Source organism: Peromyscus californicus, unplaced genomic scaffold, assembly GCF_007827085.1.
Source record: "Peromyscus californicus insignis strain IS unplaced genomic scaffold, ASM782708v3 Scaffold_16__1_contigs__length_79575227, whole genome shotgun sequence".
Lineage (NCBI taxonomy): Eukaryota > Metazoa > Chordata > Mammalia > Rodentia > Cricetidae > Peromyscus > Peromyscus californicus.
The window spans coordinates 39,513,554-39,538,406 of record NW_026294458.1 but is presented as its reverse complement, the minus strand read 5'-3'; the positions used below and the strand labels follow the sequence as shown (position 1 = coordinate 39,538,406).

At 38.9% G+C, this 24,853-nt stretch overlaps 1 protein-coding gene across 6 annotated transcripts in view; it reads right to left on the bottom strand.

Annotated features, from left to right (window-relative positions):
- Abi3bp (ABI family member 3 binding protein) overlaps window positions 1-24,853 on the bottom strand; it is a 205,305-nt gene that overhangs the window by 82,888 nt on the left and 97,564 nt on the right. For all 6 annotated transcript variants that reach the window (XM_052740892.1, XM_052740896.1, XM_052740894.1 and 3 more), the window contains exons 7-18: window positions 20,951-20,999; window positions 19,745-19,816; window positions 19,214-19,306; window positions 14,980-15,057; window positions 13,141-13,215; window positions 12,356-12,430; window positions 11,345-11,416; window positions 10,797-10,871; window positions 4,300-4,362; window positions 3,109-3,183; window positions 2,483-2,557; window positions 1,539-1,616 (exon numbers count right to left, since the gene is read on the bottom strand). In XM_052740892.1, coding sequence (XP_052596852.1) covers window positions 1,539-1,616; window positions 2,483-2,557; window positions 3,109-3,183; window positions 4,300-4,362; window positions 10,797-10,871; window positions 11,345-11,416; window positions 12,356-12,430; window positions 13,141-13,215; window positions 14,980-15,057; window positions 19,214-19,306; window positions 19,745-19,816; window positions 20,951-20,999 — 880 coding nt within the window. The remainder of the gene's footprint in view (window positions 1-1,538; window positions 1,617-2,482; window positions 2,558-3,108; window positions 3,184-4,299; window positions 4,363-10,796; window positions 10,872-11,344; window positions 11,417-12,355; window positions 12,431-13,140; window positions 13,216-14,979; window positions 15,058-19,213; window positions 19,307-19,744; window positions 19,817-20,950; window positions 21,000-24,853) is intronic.

The following is a 24,853-nucleotide window of genomic DNA, read 5'->3' as shown; positions in this document are numbered from 1 at the left end:
AGAAATGAAATAATCAACAAATTTCTATTTTGGTATATAAAACCACAAAAGGAAAATCTAACACTAAATAAGTGGGATAGATCTATCATCTTGGAGGATTTTGGAAATATTCCATTAAAAGAATATTTCATGCTCCAGGCACAAAGAATTACTTATGGAAGAGAGCTTTGGTGCTTTCTGGTAACTATTCAAAGACTGATTTTAATCTATGCTTTTAAGTTGGTCTAATTATTTTTCACCCCCCTACTTCATATTTATTAGGTAATGGGAGTATATTTTAGTGTTAGTAATCAATGATTGATAGGCATAATACTATGATCTGAAACACAAGGAAAATCCAGTAACATCAAATTGAAAGTCACTTTTTCAAAGAACTCCTAAGTTGAGCTTGAGGACCTTTTTCCAAAAAATCCTGAGAACTGTGTATGCAATCAACCAACAAACAGTAGCCGCATATCCCAAGTGCTGGCCCTAGATGGCATCTTAATCTGAGCTCAGATCTACTAACTCAAGGGGCCAGCTACTCACAACCAAAATAGCCATAGAACTCACGCAGTCTGTGAGATACTTGGCATTTTCCAAATGAGCAATCAGCACAAACAGGTCCTGACAGTTTACAACAGAGCCAGAGTCCTGGCTTCTCCGCAGTGATATGAAGTAACACAAACGGTGTTGAGTAGGTTCAGGACTTTAAGAACTTTCATAGTATTTGTCCTCGGACTTGTAGTTCTTTCTGGTGATGGGAAGGAAAACGCTTTGATTCAATGTTAGAGATAGTAAAATAATCTTCCAAGAAGGAACAGAGTGACCTTTCAAAATCCTGCCATATTTAGTAGTTGCTCTCAAAGTATGCACTGAGCAAAAGCTGAAGGAAAGAATATCTACACCATCACAAAAATATAGGATAGAAAAACATTTACATCACAAATGTAAGTGCAGTAAGTCCCTTTGCTGAGCAAGCACTTGAGCATACTATTAGCCAATGGAACCCCCCAAGTTGATAAATTACATGAACCCCCTCAGGCTGTAATAGCTGTTCCCCCTGCCATTTTCTCCATCTGAATACTACAAGTATTTTAAGACTCATGGCTTCAACTCAGTCTTTCTTGGAGCTTCTACAAAAGTACTAAAGGCTGGTTTTATGATCTTATGCTTTACTTTCATTCTTATTACTCTCTGGGATATAAGAAACTTGAAGACCAGAAAAACATCCTCTTTATATCAGCTTGCCCAATGGCAAAACTGAAAGTGTGGTAGGCACTGGCCCATCAGAAACTTAGAAGTGGATGCATACCCAGCTTATGATAGTTATCTTATATTGTGAGCTGTTGGGGCAGGACCTGTTCCCCAGCCTATCCCCAAATCCAAGAACATCCTATTGGAGACCCCCATTTGCGCCTTTGTATTACTGTTAGCTATATATAGTTTTATAAAGAAACTGTCCTACAGAAAAATATAATTTTCTTTTTACTATAGAGAGGTGAGCATGATCTATTTGGTTTTAAGTCACCTGAAAAGTTAAAGAGATGTTTATTTACCAGGTTTGATTATTGGCGGTGGCTTAGGTCTGAAGCGTCGTTTAGGTGTGGTGGGGATAGACGTAGTTTGCTGGGGAGCTGAAAGAAGAGTTAATAGAGCATTGGTGAGTGATATTTCTCAAAGGTCAGACACATTGTGCCTGTAAACATAAACACATGACCCTATGGAATGCAAGAATGACTGCATGCTTGCCTTGGATTCCTGGGTGCCCACACAGGAATGCTTTCTATAGAGTACGTACTCAATAAGTTTTAAGTATTTGCTGGGCCCAGAATAACAGCATTTCTATAGAGGAGAACTTAAGGTCATACTTGAGAAGAAATACTATTCGAGTAAATGGACTGGCAACTGAACACCCTGGACTCCTTCCAGATAGGATAAGAACCCACAGAATAACATTAACATTAACAGCAGGGAAAAAGCCAATGAGATATCTTGGATTTATAGAATGGGAAATTCAGAACATCTTATATTGTAGTTCATGCGTACCTTTACCAGACACTAATGAACTTTATTATTTAAATAATTTATAAGACATGAGCTCTTTCATACATCTTTCTTCAGCATATCCAGAATTTCAGGTACTATTTGATAATCTATTTGATCTACTATGGATTAAACACTATTAAACACTGTGCTCACCAGAAAGGAATATACTTGAAATAATGATCACCTGTGCTTCTGCTATACTTTTCTAGTTGACAAAGTTGAAAGCAATTAAGAAAATTCCTCTTCAAAATATCAAGATTGTACAAATTCCTTGAGGTCTATCATAAGGCTAACTAAGAATAACTCAGCTCATTGGTAGAGGCAGAATCTCATGGTGGAGAAGGAAGGGAAATGTTTATTAATAAAAACATACTCAAAGGCCAGTGTGACTGATTCTTTCCTGTCACTTTACCCGTATTTCAGAGCATACAACTACACCAATGACATCAGTTACCAGCGGTTGTGGGCTGCGCTTCAGGACTGGTGAAGATTTCCACCTTGTGAGGGTCAAATGATGCTTCACTTGGAGCTGGAAACACAAACACCCCATCCCACCGAACAATTTCAGTTAAAAATGAGGTATTTTAGGAATTTCAACATGCTTTCAAGATGGCATAACGGGCATGCTAGAGGGATGAAAAACAGACGCACATTGTCCTGCAGCTAGTGGATGACACTGGGACGCAGAGCAGGAAGGAAGGTAGAAGAATGATAATTGCTCAGTACAGGCAGACTCGGTCCATGAAAACGAGGCAATGCAAGCCATAAGCACATGGTATGAAATGATACAGATGACGAATATGTCCATGCAGTTTCTGAATATTTTCACAACACTAAGATTGGAAATCCATTTTTTGGTAGTTATTTCAGTATGAGAGAAAGTGACAGATACATAAAATGGAATATAAGAGATGCCTGCATAAAAATATATTGTTTATCTATGTTCAGAAATAGAAAAGAGGTAAATGATTAGATGGAATGGGATGGAATGGTCATTTTGGAAGAATGGCATCCACGTGGATTATGGAGTGTTTTTTTTAATGGAAAACAAAGCACAGATTTTTTTGTTAAAAATATTACCCAGTGTTGCCCTTGGCTGTTCAGGAGTTCTAGAAGTTTTAGGTGGGACAGAGTCCAGAATAGGATCACTTGTTGCTGTTGGAATAAATGTCAACATTTATAAAAGCAATAGAAGTTCTTAGGGATAAAATACAAAGTAAAGAAGTAATGTCTCCCAAAAAGGAAAATATCAGGAACACGTGAGGGATTCCTAGCCAAGGCTTTAGGCCAGTGATTCAATAGGAATTGAAGATGACCTCACCCCGCAAAACACCCATCACTGGAATATCAGAACCCATAAAACAGCCTTGCACATTCAGCTTATTTTCAATTCCTTTTCTTCTAGATTCTTCCCTTGTTTCGTAACTACTAATTGAGCCTACTATGAGGATTCAGTTTTATTACTTTTCTTACTTTCTACTTATCTTTACTTAGCATACAAATAATGCTGATATAAGACTACACATACCAAAAAAATAATTGCAGACACCTATCTATGTTTAACAGATACCAGTCTGACTTTGAATTCTGCAGTGCTTGGTTTAGTAGATGCTTGATAAACATTTGCTAAAAGGAGTTGCTGGACTCAAGTAAACCCACTGAGGATGCATTGGTAAGTAAATGTAAAACTTAGACACAACTGCTGTGACAAACAGATGCTGTCCCTGTTTTAGCATGGGGTTCTCATATCAGCAGTACAGCACTTAGGGCCCAAGAAGTCTTAGGTTCAGGAGGCTGCTGTGTGCACAGCAGTATACCCCCCAGTTTGTGTTCTAGATGGAGATGCACCTCCCCTAGTAGTTAAGACCAGATGTGTCTCTAAGGAATGCCAAATGCTCCTATACAGAGGAGAGATCCTAAAGTATCCTCATTTGAGGATCACTGCCCTACAGAACACCCTCTAGGAATACAAAATCGTTTTTTTTAGAATGATTCTGGACCAAAGAGAAAGATGCCATTACATTACTTTCCCCTAGTGGTGACCTTGTCTATCTGTACCCTTCCCTTGTGTGACAGTTTATTTACTGATAAAAATAAATAATCCCAAAGTGGGAAGTATGGACAAGAATATCTCCCTGACACAGATGGAGATAGCCACTACCCACTATGGAACCCTAGAGAGCACACTTCTTCATTTCACAAAAAATAAATGCAACCACTAGCTTTAAGAACACCTAGGATCCAAAGGTATCACTGAAAGGTTGGATATACCTGTGCGGGGCTCTATTTCAGTCTCATCTGAAGTTGTTGAGCTTGAGATAACATCATGAGTTGCTTAAAAATAAAGGTAAGAGAAAAGACAGGTTAATTTTGCTATACTGTGCAGGATTTCGTGACATATTTCAGTGGTGGCTGAAGTATAGCAGTTTTACGAAGGTACTAGAGTTTGGAGCTGTTGGCCTCCTCACTACTGAATTGCCAGTCACCACCGCTGTCTTAGCTGCAAGACTTTAACATACTGTACTGATTGGTTTTGTGTGTCAACTTGACACAAGCTGGAGTCATCAGAGAGGAAGGAGCCTCAGTTGAGGAAACGCTTCCATGAGATCCAGCTGTAAGACATTTTCTCAATTAATGATTGATAGGGGAGGGCCCAGTCTATTGTGGGTGGTGACATCCCTGAGCTGATGGTTCCAGGTTCCATCAGAAAAATCAGGCTGAGCAAGCCATGGGAAGCGAACCAGTAAACAGCACCCCTTCATAGCCTCTGCATCAGCTCCAGCCTCCAGGTTCCTGTCCTGTTTGAGGTTCCTGTTCTGACTTCCTCCAAGAATGGACTATGATCTGGAAGTGTAAGCCAAATAAACTCTTTCCTCCCCAACTTGCTTTTTGGTCATGGTATTTCGTCTCAGTAATAGAAACCCTAACTAAGACACATATCATGCTACAGCCCTGGTCCCCAGAGTTCTGTGAAAGTCATGTCATTTGTTTATAATGAAATCATGCCAGCTCTAAATCAAAGAGCTTCAACAAACACAAACACAAATCTACTAGTCATATGGCAGCTAGGGCAGAAGCTTCTAGAGGAAGAGAGAGAAGGCACATTGAAGCTACTTGTAGAATCCATTGCTTCCTCTTTCTGCTTAGTAGACGGTGCTGGCACAGTACCTAAGGAGCAAATGGTACTTAAGGATTCACACGGTCTCCTGAATTAACTTCTTTAACCTTGTTACCATCCCCGAGATACAGGTGAGATAGGCATTGCCACCACTTTGTAGATTTTCTAGATAATGAAGTTGAGGGTTTTATTATTATTATTATTATTATTATTATTATTATTATTATTATTATTAAATAGGCTGGTTATGATAGCAAAGTTGAGGTTTACAGCAGTAAGGACAACTGCCAGTGCTCACATGGAGGGGGACTGTTGACTTAGTGCATTTTTCACCTTAATAACCTGGCTAAGGACAGCAGAACTAAGACCAGGGCACTCTTGGCACCACCCCTCTTGGTTTTATTTAGCGACAACTTTCTGTGTTCCTCCATAGAGCCATGACCCCTTCTACAAGGTAGATAGGTAGATTTGAAGGTAGATTTTTGTATTCAGTATAAAAGGAAGAAAGTAGGATGAACTCAAACGTAACTTTCAATGTAGGGATAAATTTCATGTTCACATAAAAGATGAACTTTCAAGTAAAAATAGTACTAAAAATCTTCTCTTCGAGCACCAAGAACTGTCGCTGTAGGAGTAAGAGGTAGAGAAAGCAGAAACTAGAGGTGAACACTGCTTATTTGGGGCATTCAAATTGGTTTACAGGAAATATAATAAAATGGAGGTAGCACACAGGAGGGTTACTCATTTGGTTATGTATAACCCGATGACAATTTCATGACATGGAACCAGTGCTGGTTGAAGCCATAACATGGTATTAGATGGTGAGACAGTCTCAAAGAAGAGAACAGCTCATGTTATCCCACAAGAGACAGGGGACGCATGTCCCTTGTGAAGGTATAACTATAAAGTTCTCAAAAATATGATATCTTGTGCTAAAATAGGAACATATTGTGAGAATCTTCTTATACGAGGATCTAATGTTTTAATGTAAAGTTAGCCTAGTTGTGATTTTAAAGAGTCAGGTGGGAATGACTAATCTTTTAAAGAACAAAAATGCTGCCAGTTTCTAACCCTTATCCTGTCACGGATCTAGCAATACCAGCTCTGTCCACCTCTAAGTAAGTCAGGAGAGGTTATCAACTTTTTTTATTCCTCTCTTCACATGAAATTATGAATTAATATCTTGACTTTTTATTCATGCCTCTGAAAAATGACATGGCTGCATTTATGTTAACTCCCAAGTCTCCTTTCTATCTGGTAATGTGACATCATTTTTTTCTGCAGTCTGTATTTTTGTTCCAACTGGCATTTATTAATTAACCCCATTTCTCATATTTACATTTTGAGGTTCAAAACCAGGCTGACACCTTCCCTAAGTTATTACTACAGGCATTCATAGGGAATAGAATGCTTTAGCATCCTCCAGCAATTATGGTTCATGTCTGTAAATTCCCATTAGGAATCTCTTACTTGCAAATACTTTTCTTGAAATCCTTGTGATTCAAATAACACCTTTGTCACATAGTCGATCCCTATATTTCTATTTCCATACTTTTTGAAAGTTGAATGCTAAAAAAAAAAAACTTAAAAAAAATCAGTCACTAGAAGTTTTATGCTGTTTGGAAAGCTTTGATAGGCGACTACCTCAATTTGCTGCAAATGTCAGTCTTTTGACTCTGAAGTGACAGAGGTCAGAGGAGGGGATGGCGCTGAAGGAGAGTGCTCTGAAAAACTCTTAAAATCACTAAGAGTTCTTGATTGCCTTACAAAAACTTGGGCATCTAAAAGTTCTTTACAGAACTTTGTGTTTAAGCCTGAGTAGATTTCACTAAATTGTTCACCCTGTTTCTAACAAACTATACCAGGTATGAAACTGAGAAACAGTCCCAAGAGTTGGGTGTGAGTGCTACTGTTTTTCAGACAGTCTGTATGCCACCAGGCCTTGCTGCTAATCACCATCTTTAGTGGATAAAATGCTAACGCTACTTGAAACTAGGCAGTAGCTTTGATCTTTAATTCATAGAGTCTACATGAGACCCGAGTCGAAGGAGAAAATTAATTTGACAGGTAAAATGGGTAGCACAATTCAGAGCTTTAAGAAGCAAAAATAATGAGTAGCAATTATACAAAATTTTACCTTCAGATATTCCAGAAAATATATCTATACTTGTAAGACCATCTGTTAGTTATATTTTATTTACTCTATGTTTTTACTTTGAAAAAATAATTATATACAAATACCAACATAAAAATGCCCTGGTCGAGTCATGTGATAGTACACAAAGAACTTCAAATAAGCAACATTTTACTTTGCTCGGATTCCTTGAATATTAGTAGCAATATGAAAGATTTTCCTTTTTAAACATAATTTCCTGGATAACAGATTTTATTAGGGAGAGAATCTGTTGCAGCTATCTTGTCCTACAAGGTTTATATGCTCTAGATCCTAGTACATGGTAGATCCACAGTAGAATTAATCTAAAAATGCCTACATCAACAGACTAATTTGGAAGATGGGTAGTTTCAGGTCTTAAAAAGAATAACTTCCTAGCTTAGATGCAGGAGTGGGAGGAGAAACATGCCCTTTTCTCATTTAATAATACAGAAATGTGTGCACCTAAATATCTACTACGCAGTCTTGCTACTGGTTTGTAAGATCATGCAACAGAATTCTAACAGCCATATGCAGAAGCAGTGAAGGGAGATGGCATACAGCTAAGCAAGCACCACAAAGTCTCTGTACTATTTAAATACAAATAATACTTTCTTCAGTTAATGGAAAAATAAACCACCACTCTGGTTGACCCTGAAATTTGTGAAATAAAAATGAAAGTTTTGAGCCCATAATCCTCTAAGAGGCCACAGTGAAAATGAAAATCATCTGCTATGCTTGAATCTATTTTCTTGCCTTTGAAGCATCAACACTACTTGTTCCTACTTTTCGTCCTCTCTAGGGTTTAATTAGGTTGGGTGAGCCAGATCTGGGCTAATCAACACCTCGCAGCGCAGGCAGTAAGGTCCAAAGACAGAGTTTATCTCTTTTCAACAAAGATCTCTAAGCCAATCAACTATGGTATAAACATTCCAACTGATACACCCCTCCTTGTGCAAGCTGAACTATGTAGTTCACAGAGCCTAACCATGTGACACAAGATGCTATAATTCTACAAAGTACTGAAAGAATTCAACACTGAAAATGGTGAGGGCTGACCTCTTAAAGAAATTTCCAGAGTGGAGTACAATGAAAAGATCAAGGCTGATCGTACTCCATCCTGACACTGTCAAGGCAAGTCTCTAAAAGACAACGAGGTCTTTGTAATAAGTTTCAATATATTAGGGGTAAAGGGTTCACAGTTGTTTGAACATCTTGGGCAAGGACAATCAGAAGGGTTTTCTACTGCTGAACTCAAATGCATTAAATCATTCTGGGTTTGTGTCCATTTTCTTCCTTTGATTCTGAACCTTCATGGTTCTAAATAATAGTCTTTTATGGAACATTAAAATAAATTAAAGAGGATTCATACTGAGGCACTATCGAGCAAGAAACAGAAAGTTCCTATCTATGAACTTTGCATCATGTTAGGATGTTCAACATTATGCACATGCCTATTTGTGGGGTTTATGCTGCATTCCCATCTCTGTTGCTCATGGAAAACATGGAAGCTTGACCTGGACATCATTTTATTCACTGAGTCTATGCAAGTCCTCAGGGCACACTTACAGAGTAATTCAGGTTACCGCATTCACTGAATAGAGAAGACCGTGTAATTCTCTGTTGTGAAACCCTGTTCCCCCAATTCCAAGTCACGCTGCATAGCCATTGTTTCACTTTTCAATTGCAGTGATTCACTGGAGTGAATGTGAAAGAAATTGGTGAGTCTAACTATTTGTTTGTCTACCCATCCCACATGTAAGTCCTTCATACATCTCCTTTCTACAAAAGGAACTAATCATGCCAAAGGACTTCAGAAATGTGCATATGGCATTAGGTTCATAGGCTTTTGAGTTGTATAGAGAAAGTTGATGCAGAAATTATGTAGTTCTAAGGGAGAAAGGTTCCAACAGCATGTGGATCCCATGAACACAAATGCCCAGTCTATCCAGTGGTAGAAGGTACCTCGAGCTTCCCCAGAGCCCCTGCTGTGATGACATTGGGATTATAGCAGACTGGTCAACATCCAACAGAACAAAGGACTAACTCTCTTGCACCACTAGAAAGACAAGTTTCACCCTGAGTAACTGTCACAAGTGCTAAAGTATTTCTAAAATCTGGCCAGTTTCCTTTAAACACAGAATTTATGAGTAATTTTACATCCTGGTATGCGATTATAGAGCACATTTTTATGATTTCCTTTTATATACTTTATGGAAAATTAAATTTGCCAAGGAAATCAAGCTCAATCAACCCTAGTTAGCATACTTTACAGAAGGCTATATAAAATGCAATTCCAGACAAAAAAAAATCACAACAGACAGCACTGGTGAAAGATTAGGGCACACAGGCTGAGAAGGGGGAAGAGTATATTAAATGACTATGAATCTCGTGTTTCTCGCAATGCTCCAAACCTCAAATATCCTGTTCCTTCATTGCCAAAAACTATTGAAATAACTCGAGTTTCCATAACCAGGCAAGCTAGAATTCTCAATTGTCCTTTATATCTCAAAAACTGGTATAGAAGTCTTTATGAGAGTATTCATTCTGCAGTTTTGATACAGAGTGTAAAGGTGCCAAAATTTTCAGTAAATTCCAAAGCAAAATAAATCTTACAAAAAGAAACATTATATCACATTTAGTGACTAATTAAGCAGCCCCGGCCATCTAGGAGTTGGCATGTGGCTTTCCCCTGATGAATGTCAATCATCTCAAAGGATAGTAATATTAAATGAGGCTGTTTTGCCATGCAAACAGATCAAGACAAAATCAAAATTATCCTGTATTCACATAGAATACAGGCAAAACACAACAACTTTACCCTCCCCACATGCTAGCTGATGCAGTCTGTGCGTCTTTACAATTAGAGCTTCGTCTCCATTCTGCGCCTCTCACCATCTAGTTAAAAGCTATGAAGATATGCATTCACAGATGGACTCACTTTCTGAATGTATTCAACCAGGAGAAGCAACGCTTTACTTTCTAGGACCCCCATGACAATCATTTAACACGAGACAGAAACTGATCCCTTTCTAGCATCTTCTAAGAGATCCTCTATTCCTCAGTCTGTGTTCTCCGTGTTTGTAATAACTAAACAAGGGAGCTAGCTACCCAAGTAACTGGGAAACAATGGTATATATTAAAACTAAACAGAACGTAGCTTAGTACATGCACGAATATACCCCAAATTTAAAAATAGGAAAGGTGCAAGTGAATAGAAGCATGAACATATCAACTCTGAAGAATACAAATATGTCAACTCCTGAATGTATAAACACTTGAGATCACAAATAGCCTATTTTTTAATTTTAATTTGAAATTTAACATAAATTGGGATGGTCCAATGGAATATTTAAACTAATCCTTAGAAAGATGCATTCTTGCACATTAGCAGAAACATATCATGAGTTGCCATCAAGTACACTGATGATTAGTAATAGATCCTATATAAGTAAAGGCAAAAGATGTTAATACTTTTTTCCAATGGAATGCAGTTACCAGTTGGAGGCTGTACAAATTTGGAATCTCCAGATGTTTTAACTCCAGGTACCACCCACTGCTCTTCACGTGAAACTATATTAGAGAGAAACAGAAGGTGCTGAATGTTTCATGGCAGAGATGGGTAAGTGGCTAGAAAAACACTTGTACAGCAAAGCTCATATGGACCCAATCAAGAGTCATCATATACTTAGAAGTCAATGTGCATCCATCTAGACAGCAACCAACCAGCTAGATTATGAAGAACTAACAGGAATGACTTTCAGTGAAGCTGTAGGAAATCTAACCAAGTAATATTTTTATTTTCACTTTCAACCAACCAACTACTGATTTCCCTGTGTTGACCAAGTGCATTAGTGCATTCAGCTTAACAGAGAAGGGACTCTGTACCTGTGTTCTACAGAACTGCACAGTCAGCACCCACTTTGTGTGATGCTGGTGATCAACTCCATGCCCTCATACGTGCCAGGCAAGGGTTCTGTCACTGGGTTACATCCTCAGCCCACCATGCATATTCTTCACACCAAATACAAAGTACTTTTATTTACCCAAGGTACCCCCTGGTTTCTCCAAAGGGAAGGCTGCTTCTGCCTCGGGAAACTCTGGAAACCTTTTTGGAGCTGGAGTAAAACACACAGGATAGTGAGGACAAGTGTATGCAATAGGACAAAAAAGGTTTTAAAATGTTCAAAGTTGTGGAAACAACAAACACAAGATAAAAATCACCGCATGTCAAGAACGTACTCAGTGGTATTTTTTAGTTCTATTTCAATGAAAGGTAATTGTTTTTTTGTGACATCATGTAGCCCAGATTGTCTTGGATTTCACAATACTCCCTGACTGTGTTTTTTATATTCACTTATTACAGCATGGGCCACCATACCCAGTGTAAAATTCCCTTTTTGGCATTTTATAATCAAGCCACTAAGCGAGGTATTATTTAGGCTTTTCCATCTATACTTACTAGCTTCTTGAATTTTCTAACTACATTCATTATTGTGGTTTTTAGGTATATTTCATTTTAATTCAAACAAGGTACCAAGCACATTGAATTAGAAAGCTGTCTGCACAAGAACTTTAAAAATCATAAGGCAACTATACAACTCTATGCATATGCTCCTCCAGTTTTTGATACTTCATTCATAAATTCCAACAATCCTAGGAATCTATAGAAATAGCTAATATGTCCTATCTATCAAGATAAAGCTGCAAGTGAATAAAAACATGGAAGAAAAACAGAAGAGACCAATGTGTTCAGTCACATATGATCATGAGTGGAAAGAATAAAATATAACAACAACAAATCATGCCCACCACCAAGAAAAACTACTAGTGGCATTGTCACAGGGAAGGCCTCTTTAGGGCCCTAAATGATGACAGTTGTTTAAAAATCACATTTAGGAGTTTGGGTGTTTAGAGTTCATTTTTCTGCATTATCTGTCACTCGTTTCTTATAAGGAGATTGATTTGAATCAAGTCGCCACCAAAGATTTCTATTAGTCATGCATAACACTCCCAAAGTAGCTTTCATTGATGCTTCAGTGTTCAGTGACTTTTACCTAGAGTGCTCAAAGGCAATTCAAACTCAGGCATTAGAACAGAACGGGCTGTTTCTGGGGTCTTCTCATTGAGGGCTACAATAAAGAAGAACACGGTTAGCAACAGGATGGTTTGGCATAACTCTCTCCTGGCCCAGAATGCTTCATAACAGGCTTGCGTGCAATGATGAGCAATCCATGCCTTTTCCAGCATCCAGCCTGGGAGAGAGCTGGCTCTCCCAGGAAAAGTAACATAGCTGTTAAAATGGAAGGCGCTTTTTAGGTCATCATCACACATGCACAACAAGACACATGCTGTTCCTTTTCTTCAAGGAAAGAGAACAAACAAGAAAAGCACGATATATTCTTTTGGGTGAAATAGCAGTTAGAAACAGCAGTTAACATGAGCAACTGAAATTCTCATTAAACAGCATGTCTCTTGGCGACTCTTCTGGAATTTAGTTGGCACAAGACTTCCCATAGCTGACCTGAACAGAAATCCCAGAGAGAGTCCAGATTTCCAGCAGCTTTGACACCCAACCCACAAGAGGGGACAAAGGGGACATGCAGTTAGTGTGTCATCCACAGCTGCCTGTCTGGTTGGTCACTAGTGTCAAGGCATGCTGCTGACTCTTCAGGAGAACTTGTCCCAGAGACGGAAAGGTGAATTCCCAGAAAAAGAAAAGAACGGAGAAGGAGGGGGGAGGCGCATGGCAGGATAAAGTGGGTCTTTAACCTGTGAATGCCGGGAGTTGTCACTATGGCTGTTGTGTTATTTTAAGGGAGAAAACAGTTTTCAGTATTACCCAGTGCTGGCTCTGAGGTGTCTAACGCACTAGACGCTGTGGGTTTAATGCTTCTTGAAACTGTTTCTGGAGTCACTGCAAAGTAAAACATACAAACAACTTTATGAGCTGGGAGATAATAAAATAAGGAAGCAATGCAGGCATGAGACCCCTTCTGTTGGCAGCCTCTGTTTTTCAGGTTCCTAGGGTGAAGCTACCTACTTTCCCCAGATGCCTCTCCTCCCTGATCCTTTTCCACTTTGGGTTACTTTCTAAGTGTCCCACAGAAGCATACCCAGGTCCTCTCTATGAAATCATTTTTCACGGCAATCCGAATGTTTCATCTTCCCTTTTCGTTATCTCGTAGGCTTACAGTGATATAAGTGAGTTAATGAGCAAGCAGGAAAAAAAGTGGGGGGGACAGGGTCAAACATCTATCCTATTACTAGACTTCTTCTAAACACCACAAATTACCAGCAGAGCTTGGATCCAGGCTGAAATTGTGATCGGTATTCAAACGTTCAGCCACAGGGTGGGTTGTGTCAGCTGCTCCATTAAAGGCAGTGAAGACTTTGGGTAGAAGATTTGGAGAAATATAAACTATGATCACTGAGATTTAAAAAATTCTACAAAACCCTAGAATTTTGCAGCAATGACACATACTAACAAGACTGAATAAAATGTGGTGGGGATGGCCCAAGCATTTCTGAAGTGGAAAATCCTGAGGCGATCTTGGCAGAAAGTTGGGCAATCTGTAGACTCACACCAAACATTGTGCCGAGAGAAGAAAGTGTCACTTGGAAAGCTGGGTTGAACGTTTGACACAGAAATGGACTCATGTGGCCACTGGACATGCTCGCAATTTTCTCTGTATTAACTGATCACATCACATTAAAAAAAATATTTCACTCAACTGGATGCTGCTAGTAGCTCAAATGGTGTCTGTCTGTCTTCTAAAGGCCCATTCTTTGTTAAGGCATGATAATACTCACTCTGTCAATATGGTCTAGCTCAGTCTGCCTCTTTAAATTGTTTTGTTACTGCACCAACCCTATCCCCTCTTGACCAAACACAAGTCCCCAAATTCAGCACAAATAGAACACCACAAACACCTCAAGTTATAGAAATTTTATGAAGTAAAAAGTTCACTTTTGATGGGAGTGTTTTAACTGATGGTGAGCTGCAGGGAATACTTGCCCCTTGTCTGTTTCATCCAGGCCTGGATAAGGTGGTACCACACTGGCAAAAATTCAGTACTTCCAAGACTGATGTCTCCCCAGAGAATTAGGCTGGGTAGATTTAATTGGAGAACAGATGTTGTGTGTTTGGTAGTAACAATAATACACTATGGAGACACTGCTTACCACATGTTTCTTCAGGGATATTTTTGAACCAAATTACCATATAGTCTCCATCTTAGGGGTATTAATCTGCAGGGACATTTCAAAGCATTTTCATCACCATCAAGTTATGGATTTATGAGGACTATAAGACGCTTGGCTCTGCCAGTCACTGTGAAGGCAACTGGGCGATGAAAAATGGTCTGCACTGTTCATCCAAAAGGAAAGGTTATGAAACATGCCATTACCCTTACTGGAAATGACCTCAGTGTTAACGGCACCGTCAGTCATAGTCAAAACACACACCTTCTTTCCATGCTACATAGCATGTCCATCATCCAGTCACTCGATTTTCATCTGTTCTTTTCCCAAGTATAAAGCCCTAGAATCTCCTATTGTTTTATGCTTATGAACAAAATTAATTTCTTGTTATTTGCTTTAAAAAAACAGGTTTGTAGCTCACTCACTATTTGAAACAATGCTACTTGCTTTCTCAACAGCATCCTAGGGATCTCATTACCTGTTACTAGCTGGGGTGCAACTTTTTCAGCCTCTGGTGTTTTAGATTCTGCTGGTAATGCCAATGTTTCATTCTTAGCTAAAAAATAAAATAAAATGAAAACTTTATTTCTTTGTAGTACAGTGTCCAAAATTACTTATTTCAAACATAGTCCACCACAATTTTTTTTAAAAGATTTATTTTGTTATTTTATATGTATGAGTATTTGCCTGCCTGTATACATGTGCACCATGTGTGTCTGGTGTCCACTGAGGTCTGAAAAAAGACTGGAGATGGCTGTGAGCTGGGTGCTGGGAACCAAACCATGGTCTTCTGTGAGTAGCAACAAGGGCTCTTAACCACTGAGCCAACTCCCCAGTCCCTCAACAACAACAAAATATCTACACGCATCTCTTCCTGCTAGCCAGGCCACTTTACTGTCCATTCCTCCCGAGCTCTGGTATGAATACAAGACAGACTTTGAAATTCTTCCCTATTAATCATGGAAATTCTTTAAGATCTTAGTTGGTACAGGAATGACAAAATCACAACAGAATACTTGAATAAATCTCATGATTCAATTTAAAGTTTCTGTAAGGCAGAGTTGGACTGCAAATGTTCCTTGATTTTTATTCAAGCTAATTTTATAAAATTCAATAGGGATTTTCCATTACTACAGATGGTTAAAAAAATCTAGCAGGTTATGACACTGAAAATTTTGAAACACACAAATAAGAGACACAGGAAAGTAAGCTTTTGGATAAGTTTGTAGCAGAACAAACTGACAATGGATTTTATTAGAGACACATGTTAGCACATATCTTCTCTTTTTGTCTCTGGGAATCTGGTGTAAAAATTGACTTTTTTTCCTCTTTACACAATTTTTGGGAAACCTTTCTTCTAAAACTTAGGTGGTTTTCACAAACAACACTTCTCAATCAGAATTGCCCAACCTCTGGGAAATTGAGTCTATCAATTTTAAACTGGAAGTATCTCAGCCCTTTCCCGAAATTCCCTGGTACATACTTATCCCCCGCTGAACACTGAGCCAGTCTGTGTTCTCAAATCTTGTTGAGAATGTAAATTTTGTAACCAGCTATAGCTGGCATCACTCTGGTGGAGGCCATACCCTTCTTTCCACTTAGTGTGGACACAAACTATGCTTACCTCTTACAGACTTAAAAGCAATTAGAAAGCAGGCAGATATCAACTTTGGGTGTATACATTTCTGGGGACAAGGTGCAGTGTGCTGACCACCACTGTCAAGCCGGCGTCTATGGCTGCTGCCCAGCATGCTTATGACAGAGACAGTCAACAACACTGCTCAGATCTAGTTAAAAGGGCATGAAGAGTAAGAACTCTTTCTGTAATGACCAGCCAGACACACCTAGTGTTTTATGGAAATCTTTTCTACGATTTCTAAAATTGACCAAGATTTTCTTTTTGGACATCTTTCAGAGCTCCAGCTTTCACTTAGAACCATTGTGCTTGCTAGCAAGTGAAGAATCATTCAGCTCACAAGCTTCTCCTGAGCTCTGGACCTGTTATTTTCAGTGTACACCACAGGAAGATGAGCTCTTCTAATGTCAATTGCAGGGTCCCCATCACATAGTGCTCCCAACTCCATTAGAGTAGTTTTGCTAATCTTTCCCTTTCACTTAACAATATCCTACGGTCTTGGTTTGGGTAACCTCTGCCTGGTTAGGAAACTTCTCTCACTTCAGAACTTTGTCTCCATCTGTCTGTGTCTGTGTCTCTTTCTGTCTGTCTCCACGCCTCCCCGTGTTTGCGTGTGTGTGTGTGTGTGTGTGTGTGTGTGTGTGTGTGTGTGTGTGTGTGTGTGTGTGAGTGTATCTCATGCACTCCCCCCCCCCAAGATCTTAGACTCTCAGTCAGGGACAACAAACTGGGTTGCTCCAGGTTCTAAGAGTCAATAGCTGCCTTTAATTGGCAATCACATTAACCTAAAATTCAATTACAAATGGGAAAACATGGCAAGCCTTCTTAAGAGATATATGTATTCTTCATACAACACTAATTTCTTGTAAAGGTATATAGTATTTCTACATATAACATAGCAGATGTCAGAGTAGTTAGAAGATGGGGAATGTATTTCAATGAGAGTTCTGGCATCACTTTGCAACCTATGAACACTTATCTACACTCACACACCTGCTATCTTGACAGAGTAAAACATCATCCAGCTATGGCCTAGACCTCAGTAAGTTCTTGTTCCTCCATTTTTTCTTTCATACTGTTTTCCAACACTGTTGATTCTCTTAACTTTTGGCAGGGTGTGTCTTAGCTTTGGCAAGCCCTTTTAAGTCCCTTGGAGATGAGTGTGTGTAATACTAGCTTTCTTGTTCATTTATTCACACCATGTGTTCTTAGAACAAAAGCTATTGCATCTCTTGATGGCCCATGATGGGCTCTGTTGGAAGGGGGTTATTATTTTTAGGATTTACTCCCTCAAAAAATATGACTTTTCTGAATTGCAGCAGTGATAATTAACTTTGGAACGTTTATTTCTCCCTTGGTAATAGAAAAAGTGTTTATGCCCACGCAATTTTTGTGGGAAAAAAGGTTTCTGCACAGCAAAATAATCCATCAACAAAATAAAAACTAGCCTACAGATTGGAAGAAAATGTCCAGAAGCCATGGTTCACATATAGACTCAATGTCTAAAATATATAAAGAATGCCCATAACTTGTTAACACTCTATAGCACAATAAGATGATTCTGACTGACAGTAATTAATGTGACATTTCAAAATAGCTGATAGGAGTTCTAATACTCCCAATGCAAAGACATTGCATATGTCTGAAGTGATATGTGTGCCAATTATCCTGAACTCATCATTACACTTTGCATATCTGTATTGAACTATAACTCCTAAGTATGTATAATCACCATCAACTAAAACCAAAGTGACACCTGGTATTCTGAAACTACTAGAAGATAAAGAAGGGAGTACATCGAGGCATAGACAAGGAGGTTTTGAATAGGACTCCACAGTAAATAAAGCCAGCAAGTGGGGTCTCAGAAAACCCAAACACTTTTGTACAGCAAACAAAACCATAACCCTATGAAGAGGCAGCTCACAGAATATGAGAAAATATTTTCAAGTTATACATCTGATGGAGAATTGGTATCTAGAAGACAATAAGGAACTCGAAAACCACCATCACAACAAAACTAAACATTAAAAAAAAATCCAAGTAAAAATGGGCTAAATAGAGTTCTCAAAAGGAGAAATACAGGTGTTCTTGGTAAACTGTTTCACAACCAGTTTAAAAGGTGTTCAAAAACAACTGAGGAGATGGCTCAGTGCTTAAAAGACTTGTCACATAAGACTGAGACTTCAGATCCCTGGAACCCACTGAATTCCATGTGGGCATGCACGGTGGCCCATCTATTATTCTAGCCTCAGAAGGCAAAAACACAGGATCCCCAGAACAAGTTGGCACACAAGACTAACCATAACAATAAGATTTTATTAAAAAAAAAAAAAAACCCTGTCTCAGTAAACACACTGGAAGAGTAATCCAGGATGATTTCCATATCAACCTCAGGCCTCCACACATGCACCTAAGCATGCCAACATGTATACATAAACACATGCGTGTACACTGTGTACATATACATAGAAGTGGAAGAATACGCACCATTAGTCATCAGGGCTGCACAATCAAAACTATCCTAAGATTCTATCTCACTTCAGTCAGAATGGCCATCATCTAAGTTTCAGATCTACTGCCAGAGAGACAACCTTGAGCCCAATTTGATAGTCAAATATAGCAACCAGAATTGTCCTCTGGGTCCCTTTGAAGGACATTTTGCTGATGTTTTCTTAATGATACCAACGTTTCCCAATTCTTTCTAGAAGAAGGCAACAATACCAGCCTCAAGCACATACTCATTCTAATGTCCCTTTATATCAGCTCTCATTGAAAATTCCTAATGGCCCCTTATAACAAAGTTCAATGAGCATAATTTAGGAAAAGTTCTCTACTTGAAAATTATACCTGTTCAAATGAGTACATTTCAGATACGACTCCCATTTTTCTTTCATATATTACATGCATATGTATATAATAGTTTTCCATACAGAATGATTGGTAGTAATTTCTGACCCTCCAGCCTCCTCCTCCACACTCATTATTTAGTCCTCAAATGTCTCATCTGCAAAATTCCTTACATAATCTCAGTGCTGTATCATCCAGTGCTACTGTTCATTGAAGAGCCCCTGCTTACCTAATTGTGCCTTGAGAGCATCCGAAATCTCAAGCATTATGGATGTGGGAAGTTTTACCATGGAATCATTAAGTCCCGGAATAATAAGATGAACTGCAAGGAAATAGATATAAATGTAAGAAGAGGAAGAAAACCTATTAGACAAAAGTGGAGAATGGAGAATTATAAAGCAGAATTCAAAGGTTGACCCTTCCCTTCCTTTGATTAACTTTAACTCCACGTAGAAAATATGGGGAGGGGAATATGACTGCACCTTTTAAAATGGGTATTTTCCTTATCTAGAACTTACCACCAGAAATCCCCCGAGTTTACATTCATAGACTCAAAGCTTCTGCATGGGCTGTAGCCAAGATAAAGGCAGTGTGTCTTGGCTGGTAGCTTAGACTGGGCACAAGCCAGGAAATGAAATGGAAATGAAATGGACTCACACTAATTTAGCACTTGCTCACAGTACACATCCCCATAAGAACCCTCTTATCAAAAGATAGCCTAGATTGCCTCGTCTAGATATACACTGCATGACTGACTTACCTAGTATTGTTCCTCCAAAAGGAGTCTTGTCTGGGGCTTTAGTTGAAGCCCTGTGGGTAACATTCTGAATCACTAGCGAGATATGAAAAGACAATAGTGTGATGAGGGTGAACACAGGAAGAGGTAAGAAGCTAATGGTGCAGAGCGACCTTTCCTTGTACAGTCTTAATCTAAATTTATCCATTAACAGAAGCAACTCAGTGGATTGGCTACAGAGTCAACAGAAGAATTTGATATATGTCTTACCTTCCCATCCATGCTTTGGGGGTAACAACGCATATCCTTACCACTCTCTCACAAAGTATCCTATTCTAAGTAGTGAAAAATCCCCTCTCTCTCTACTCTCTGTTTATCCTGCCCTTCACACAAAGCAGGTAAGAACTAGCATACAATGTTACTATAGTTCTATAACAAGACAATATAAAATTAGAAAACATAAGCCAGGCTGTGGTGGCACATGCCTTAAATCCTAGCACTCAGGAGACTGAGGCAGGTCGACCTCTATGAGTTTGAGGCCAGCCTGGTCTACAGAGCCAGTTCTAGGACAGGCAGGGATACACAGAGAAACCCTGTCTTTAAAAAAATAGATTAAAAAACATGTATCTTGAAATCAGAGAATCTTTCAGTGTTTCCAGTAGTAAGTGGCCATGCCTTTAACATATACTTAACACACTGTGTTTTCTTAAAATGGAGAACTATTTTAAGGCTTTAGCTCTTCTACCAAGAGATTTTTTTCTGGAAATAAAGGATTCATTTTAATAATTTGAAAACTGGAAGCCAAAACAAAAACAACTGAACACTGAAATGAAATACAGCATTGTAATTCTTAAAACATAGTCATCTTTACTTCCCCTAAGTGACCGCTAAATCATAGTTTTCATTCTCAATATCCTAAATGGTCTAATTGTTTTCCTCATGTATGCTAACTTAATCCTAAGTAAAGCTCCAAAGTAAAGCTCCACATGTTTAACTGATTATTTTTAATGTGACACATGGTATAACTGCTTTGTTGCCCAACTGGTAAGATTTGTCCAAGGTATCACAGCCAAAATTATGTATTAGCCACAAGTTTACTAAGTTACACTAGTTTCTTCAAATGTTTCTAAACACCATTGTTAGAAAAATTGAGAACACATACATTGTATGTTCAACTATATTAGTTGAACATTTGACTATAATAGTTCTCAAATACAGCAGACTAATTACCTTGCTTGATGATTGTTATTGGGATTAGCTTTCTTGGGACATATGCTGGCTGGAAAGGGAGAGAGAGAGAGGGAGAGAAAGTCAGCTTTTACATCAGTGTTAATTTAAAAAAAAAAATCAGAATCCTAAGAGGAGCCCTTGTCTTCAATGAAGTCATCCGTGACAGGGATTTAACAGTCACTGGATAGATATTTAGCACATACGTTTCCATTGTACTGAACTCATTTGCTTACCCCATAAGGAGCCAAAACCTCACAGAAGCAGTCTTCAGAACTATCATTTACTTAGAAATTGATCCTCAATGTATAGAGAGAGTTCATTTTCATTTTGTTTGACATATGGCCCAGCCAAACACTGTCTTCATACTTTCTCTCAAAAAGATGCTGAACTACATATGATCTTTTAAAACCAATCAAGTCTGACTCTTTGAGCATGACCTACTGGTGCTGCTGTTATTGCAGATACTACAATCCCCAGGAACTCTTAGCATCACCCTTTACTGCCCAAGAGGGAAGAGTAAGTACTCAGAACTAGATATCTCTTAAAATTGAAGCTGGTATGGATTATATGTCTTTCCTTCACCCAAACTGTCTCTGAAGTCCTTTGGGATATTTTGACATCATACAGTGCCCGGGGATGGGCTTAGACTTTAAAGTGGAGCTGTTGCCATACACAATTCCATGACCAAAGGTGGGGCAGAGGAAAGAGGGGAGAAAAGAGGGGAGGAGAGAGGTAATGAGAGAGGTGAGGAAAGGGGTGAGGAGAGAGTTGAGAGGGGAGGAGAATGGCAGGAAGTTCAAATAGGGGATTAGAGTTCAGTTGTTGAAAGAATAAGTAAGAATGGCCAATTTTTGGCAGTTGGTTTAACTCAAATACACAGAGTAGACACAACATGTGCCGATCTGCCTGTTTTGAATGTGACTGAATGTGAGACATTTACAAAATAGGCACTCATGATTGTGAATAAAAAGTGTGGTAACATGTTATAATTTTTCAGGGTGGTCTAATAAGATATAGTAAAGGGGAGTCCTAACACCAGCCTTACTCTTGGCTATTTTTCTTCCTGTATTATGTTTAAAAACTGTAAAAATAATTTATTCTCATCACTGGATACTTGTTTTTAAGGGATAGTCTCTAATCATTGACCCAGTGATTTCTCTTACCATGCCAGCCTAACTACTCAATCAGGTACAGACAATCATGTGTGTGATCACATGTATTAGTACAATTGAAAACAACTTCATTACCCAAAGTTCAGGTTCTATTTAATAAGCTATAATTCAAATGGTTTACTTCTATTCAACAGCCTGAAAAAATAGGAAGACTACAAATGCAGACTCACTCACACTATAACCCAATTTTATAACACACACATCTATACACATACATACATACATACATGCATACATAAAACAGACTGGAAGGAAATGCATCATAATTTGAGTAGTAGTTATTACAAACTCATTAATTTTTGTACAAGTTACTTTCCAAGTTCCTTAAACAAGTGAAAACTATTTTTCATGTTACTTTCATGTCACCCATGCTTCCAGACTGCAATTTAGGTCATCAACCACTGGTGGACAGGGCAATGATTGAAAAATAACTTTACCATGATTTTTCCAAGGCAAGAGCAGGGCAACTATATGAACAGGAGCACAAGAGAAACAAACATTCATAGCAGAAACAGTATTGTCAGTTGTGAGCTCACACTGGCACAAAGATCCCTTCTGGCTTCATCACTGTGGCATGTGTACACAGTTCCCACTGAGGACAGACAGATCCCTGCCACTCTATACTGCCCCCAACACCCACCTTAATAGCAGCCCCGACACAGCTCTGCTTGGGCTGTGAAATCACTCCCAGCATAGTGTCCACCTACCACTTCTAAGAATGCTGTTTTTACATCCAGACAGTTCACATTTGGTTTTTTTTGCAATTCATAGTTTTTCATTTGTTTATAAGTATGTAATGCTTATGAGATACAATGTGATGTCTTGATGAAGTTATACCACATGACTTGTCATTCTTGCGGTGAGACATTTTAAATGTATTTCAGTAAATTTGATTGTTGCTTTCTAGTGTATGATCATTCTCAAAAAAAAAAAAAAAAACCTCTTCCTACTGTCTAACTGAAACTTTAACATTCCACCCTTCCTCAGTGTTCTTTTTCCCACCCTTAGCCACCACTGAATTCTCTACATTCATGAGATCAAGACTTCTGAGAATTCTACATGTCTAGTGGAGCAAGCTTCAGTTACAGGAGAGCCTCTCCTCGTAGGAAGCCCAATTATCTTCCTAGTGTTAATAGGTCAGGTCTATGGCTACAGTAACAAAGGCATCTGAACACCCTGCTCGTGTGCACTAGGAGTCCTATTATAGTATTTTGTAGAATGTGAGGTTTCTCAAAGGCTGTTAACACACTATAGCAGAAATGTCTACACACGGCTGTGTTGATCGCCTTTGAACTGAATCACACCAATTTATAGTTCTGCTACAGTGATTTGTCTCGCACAACCTTTTTTTTTTTGGACAAGTGGAAACTATTCCACTCATCACATGAATGGAAAAAAGTTTCTGTTCTGAGTTCTTGCTTGAGAACTGACCGATGTTTTATTAAGCTGATGACAAGAATATAGGTACAAGGTGTGCTGCCAAAAATAAGGAAATGATTTAGCTGCAGAATGCATTTCTTTCTAAACCTGTAATTGCTCTCTTTCCTAATCCATAATCCAAAGACAAAGACTAGACCAGTGAACAGATATCTACATCTCAGCAGATAGGTTTCTTTTGAAAGGATATTAAGAAATACTATTCAGTATATCCACCAAAGACTAAAGGTCCCACCAAGAATTCCACACTGTGAGTCTATCCTCTGTGTCTGCTTATGAAGCAGAAGAAAATAACTGTCACTTTAAATCATCAGGAAACAAAATATGATAACTCTTAAGATACCAAGATTTAATCAATTATAGCCCAATTTCATTTGAGTTTTATGTTCAATGCTTAAAAAAAGGATACCACTACCCTTCCCTTGTTCTCATAGGCTGGTTCCTATGGACATTGATGAATAGATGCTAGAGCCGTGGGTATAGACCTATGGAACTAGGGTTTGGGAAGTGGGGTAGCAACAGGCTTTCAGGCTGCCATGCAGTGTGGACTGGTGGTGTACTATAGTTTGAATATGTCCCGCAAAGTACACATATTAGAAATTTAACCTTCAATACAACAGTATTAGCAGGCATACACTAAAATAGGTGACTAGATCATGAGAGATCGCTGTTGCTGGGGAGTGCATTAGCCAACAATACCATGGGCTTCCAGATTATTCTTTTTTGGTTTCTTGTCAATTTGACACAACCTAGAATTATCTGGGAATAGGAACCTTAATTGAGAAAATGCCTCCATCAGATTGCCTGTAGGGAAGTCTGTGGGGTCATTTTCTTGATTAATGATTGATGGGGGTGGGCCCCAGCCATGGGGGTGGGTACCATGCCACTGCTGGGCAAGTAGTATTGAGTTGTATAAGAAAGCAGGCTAAACAAGCCGTGGGGGGCAAGCCTTCCTCAATGGCTTCTGCTTCAGTTTCTGCCTCTAGGTTTCTCCTTGAGCTACTGCCTGACTTCCCTTGGCGATGAACTGTAATCTGTGAAGCGAAATAAACACTTTCCTTCTCAAATTGCTTTCAGGCATGGTGTTAACCACAGCAATAGAAACCCAACTAAGACACCAATAAAAGAGCCAAGTTTGCCAACATCTCCCTCTTTTCCTTTTGCTTCCTGCCACAGGATAATGTGTCATGAAGTCTTTTATCAGGTGCCAGCTCCTTGATCTTAGACTTCCCAGCCTTTAGAATTATGTAAAGCATACATCTATGGCCGTTATGAATTACCCAAGTCTGTGGCC